Here is a 4,253-nt window from a genome sequence, read left to right on the forward strand (position 1 = left end):
GCTGCTGCTGCTGCTGCTGCTGCTGCTTCTTCCATGTCCCTTCATGGTATTGGTTTCTCTGGTGACATGTCGATCTCGCTGCAGCACTTGTGGAATGCAAGTTGCCGCGAGAGGGGGGGGGAGGAGGAAGAGGAAGAGGACAACATGATTGGTGTGGGACGCTCTGACAGGTCCACCACGTGCTTGCCCCTCAAAGTGCCAGGACTGCAGTCACTCAGGGGCCGCAAGCCACTCCGCACCCCCACTTATGGGGAGGATGTCGACCAAGCACTAACCTTTCCTGCTGTTGTTTCTTCTTCTGGCACAACGACTGAGGGGAATATGGATAGTCCCACCGGCATCCGCCTGCCGAAGGACATACTCGATAATGCCTACCTAGTGCCTCTGCCCAGAGTATCTGGCAATGCATTCACCTCCACTCCCACCGGGTCTGCATATTCGCTGAAAGAAATGGGTGAGTCGGAGTTAAAGGGCCAAAAGCAACAACAATCGCGGAAGTGGCACGTGGATAAAAAAGGTAAGGATAGGAAGGGGTGGTTTGCTAATCGGACACTCCCAATAGCATGCATACTGATTCCTTACTTGCTGGTTCTCATATGCGTGGCGCTCTTCTCCGCTCTAATGCCGAGCCTAATGGCCTTAAAGAGTGTAAACGACTCTATAATGGGTTACCACGAGTACCTACAGCTGGAGATATCTTCCCATGTGGTAAACGCGCTCAATATGCCCCCTCTGCTCTCGAGTGTCTTTATCGGCCTGTACATCAAACACGAGGCGAGGCCAAGCCCGAATGATGATGTGGTACCGATGGGCTTCGACATGACACGGAGGCTGTGCGCCTCACTGCGTCATATGGACCGGATGCGGTTGCTGACATCTGCCTTTGTTGCCTCCGTCACGCGCGATGAGATTGCCCTCTGTTCACGCGGCTTTCACCAAAATTACTTTGCCACTGTGTTGCTTAATGAGGAAGACGGTCTGTTGCTTGGTCCTGTTGCTGTTGATCCCCGCACATTGCAGGTCGTCGATCCACCCCTCTTCCTGGGCAACTTTATTGAGGCCTTTACGCTGCAGCAGCTGGTGTACAACATGACCGACACAGGAAGTCGGCTGGATGCATGGAAGCGGGAGGTGGAAGCAGGTCGGCAGCAGCCCATAGGCATGTGGTTCATTGAGAACTTTTTAAACATGCGCTATGCATACACACACCCGTTTATTGAGAAAGACGGCAGTGTCTCTTTCTTCAAGGTCGCGGTGGATTTTAATCGCATGATTAAGCGCATGTTCCTTCGTAGCGGGAACCTTCCCCACGCGCTTAGAGTGATGGTTCTTGAGGATGACGACACAGGTACGGACATCGATGGCACCAATAAAGAGAGCAGGATGCGGATTATTGGAAGCAGTTGGGAGCAGGACTCACGTTATGTAGAACGGAGCACGGGCGTTGCCAAGGAGTCCCTCGACACGGACGGCGACAGTGTGAATGGAGTCTTGACAGTTTTTCCAACCCTACGGGATGTCACCGATCCGTTGATGCGGTCAGCCGTTGAATACACCAATATCAACAGTCTCATGCACACAGTGCGCAACAACAATGTGTTTTACACAAGGTTCCCATACGACGCATCGTTTGCCACCTTTAGTGCCTTTCGCGTGCGGTCGGATTTTAACGCAAGCGTCATTGTGTTGGTCGCGGCGCCCACTACGCTCTTTGGAAGCCTTTACTCTTCACAGAAGATTATTCTCATAGTGCTGGGAATTACAACGGTGGGGGCGACCCTAATGGTGTACGTTGTCCTCAATATCTGCGTCATACGCCCACTGCGTGGCATTGCTGAGGATCTCCGTGTTGCGGCGAAGGTGGGAACTGGGTCTGCTGCTGCTGCCACTGCTACTACTACTACTACTACTACTACTACTACTACAATCAAAGCACCTCCAACGCTGCACCGTGCTGTGTCTTCCCTGGTGGAGATATACAACTTACAGAGGGTGTGTGTTTCACTGCAGGAACAACTGATTCATCTGCGTTCATTCTTGCCAGAGGGTCTTTTCGAAGTGGAGCGACTTCTTCAGGGGGAAGCAAGTCGAAGTTGTGCCGGGCTTCATTGCAGAGATGATATAGCTGATGATGAACGTGCAATGAGCAAGTGGAATGGAGAGACAGCGGAGACAGCAACCAATGCCGTGCACAACTTCGATGTGGGCCTCACAAAAAACATACTTGGCGACTCCAATGATAAAATCAACACCTTCACGGACGTGACATGCTCGGTGGTGGAGGTGTGTATTGTAGATATCATGGACAACGTTGAGTGTACTGGCGAGGTGGCGAGTGTGGTGATACAAGCAGCAAATAAGTATGGCGGATGCATTGATGTGTTCGTGCCTGAGCTATTTCATGTGATTTTTGGATTCAGTCCGCGGCTTCAATCAGACAAGTTGGAGGCGACGTACTGCGCCCTTGAAATCCTTCGCAATCTCCCCGATCCCGTGCGCCGCTGCTGCACAATTGTGGTCGATAGTGGCACCTTCCAGTTCGGTGTCTGTGGTGGGCCAGAGAGGAAGGAGCTCGTCCTTATGGGGCGGTCTATCGGCCTGGATCTTATTCACTTACAGCGACACTATGGTGTGCCGTTGGTGATTCTCCAATCCACAGCGTCGCACATTCGTGCCTCTGTGCACGTGCTTCCTTTTACCTCGGTCCTGCTTAACAAACCGGACATGCCGCATCACGTCATGCTCTACACTGTCATTGACGGTATCGCTGATGAGGCGATGTGGCGCATCGTGGAGGCGAGGTACTGCAAGGGATTTTCCCACCTCATGCAGGAGGACTACTGCGAGGCACTGACCTTTTTCGAGATTCTTCATTTGGAGCTGTTTCTCACGCCTCAACTGACGCAATTCCTCCGCTGCCAAATGGCTCGCGTGCATCGGGCATTGGATAAGCAGTTCGAGGCTCTTCCTGAGATGATGTTGTGGCCCTCACGCTCTCTAACGTTCGGCAGTAACCACAGCATGACGGATGGACAGCTACAATCACCCGCCTCGCGCCGTACGCGCGGCGGCGCCGACACCGCCCTGTCGTATAGTCTCACCTCCACGCGGCCCCAGTCACCCATCAGGAACATCCCACAGCATTTCTGGGACAAGGATGGCGTCCGTTGGACACGCGCCGCTGAAGGCTTCGTGGAGAACCGCCGCTTCCCCGTCTTCCTCGGTATCAGCGATACCGGCACCCTTGCGGCACTCAAGTTTTTACCCATCTCATCCTTGCCAGAAATAGGCTACAAAGACACTCGCAGTATTGAAGAGTGGTGGTCCCTCGCACTGACAGTTTATCACGTGAACATTGTGCAAATTCTTGGCTTTGGCCGAACCAAGCGGCACGTGTGTCTCATCATGGAGTTCGTGCCAGGAGGAACGCTGCGTCAGTCGGTCAGTCGATACGGCCGGGCGCTACCACCTATGGCGGTGAAACGATTTCTCGTGAGCACACTGCGTGGGCTGGAGTATCTGCACAACCGTGGTCTCGTACATGGCAACCTGCGACCCGAGTGCATCATGGTGGCTGTCGAGGGTGTATACAAATTGCGTGGTATCAGAAAGATGACGGCGGCAGGGGCGACGGTAAGCGAGCTGCAGGCGGGTTATCGTTGTGGTGGGTCGGCGTACTGCAGCCCGGAGACTTTCGCAAATTGTACACAAAGTGCTGCTAGCGACATCTACGCGGTGGGCGTGATGGTGCTGGAGATGATCCTCAATCGGACGCCATGGCGCTGGATTGACCGTGCGGTTACAACACATGCGGGTGACGCTTCCCTCGCTGAGGATGACAGCATTCAACGAGAACTACGGCCGAAGTCTCAGCAGGAGGAGGAGGAAGAGGCACGTAAAGCACGTTTGGGCTTAGTGGCAATCCTTTCAGACTTTGAGAAGACACGTGCGGCGCTGGAAGAGGGAAAAATCGCGTTGGAGGAAGTACCATGCGACGCGGACCCGGTCCTGCGCGAGGTGCTTTGCAGCTGTTTGGCACCTGAGCCGGCGGCACGTAAGACGGCGTCGGAGTTGTTGCAGCTCCTGAGCGACATGCCGTGAGAAGACGAGCGTACGTGCGGGTTGGGTGACGGAAGCACGGAGGGGAATCAAAGAATCTGCGCATGCCACTTGAAATGGTGAGTTGTGTATGCGTGCAACAACAGCGATGATGCAGCAGTGGCTGTACAACATCAAGAGAGCAAAAAAAAAAA

General features: G+C 53.8%; 2 protein-coding genes across 2 annotated transcripts in view; both read left to right on the forward strand.

Annotated features, from left to right (window-relative positions):
* DQ04_01361040 (hypothetical protein) overlaps nucleotides 1-65 on the forward strand; it is a gene marked incomplete at both ends in the record, with an annotated part of 558 nt that extends 493 nt beyond the window's left edge. The window contains one exon of the mRNA XM_009310622.1: nucleotides 1-65. This exon is cut by the window's left edge and continues 493 nt beyond it. Within this exon, the coding sequence (XP_009308897.1) occupies nucleotides 1-65 (65 nt within the window).
* Nucleotide 66: 1 nt separating this feature from the next.
* Nucleotides 67-4,101, forward strand: DQ04_01361050 (protein kinase; the record flags this gene model as incomplete). Its single annotated transcript, XM_009310623.1, has 1 exon — nucleotides 67-4,101. The coding sequence occupies one exon, from the start codon at nucleotides 67-69 to the stop codon at nucleotides 4,099-4,101; it is 4,035 nt and encodes a 1,344-aa protein (XP_009308898.1).
* Nucleotides 4,102-4,253: the final 152 nt, after the last annotated feature.

The sequence above is a fragment of the Trypanosoma grayi genome (genome assembly GCF_000691245.1).
Source record: "Trypanosoma grayi strain ANR4 Tgr_136_V1, whole genome shotgun sequence".
Lineage (NCBI taxonomy): Eukaryota > Euglenozoa > Kinetoplastea > Trypanosomatida > Trypanosomatidae > Trypanosoma > Trypanosoma grayi.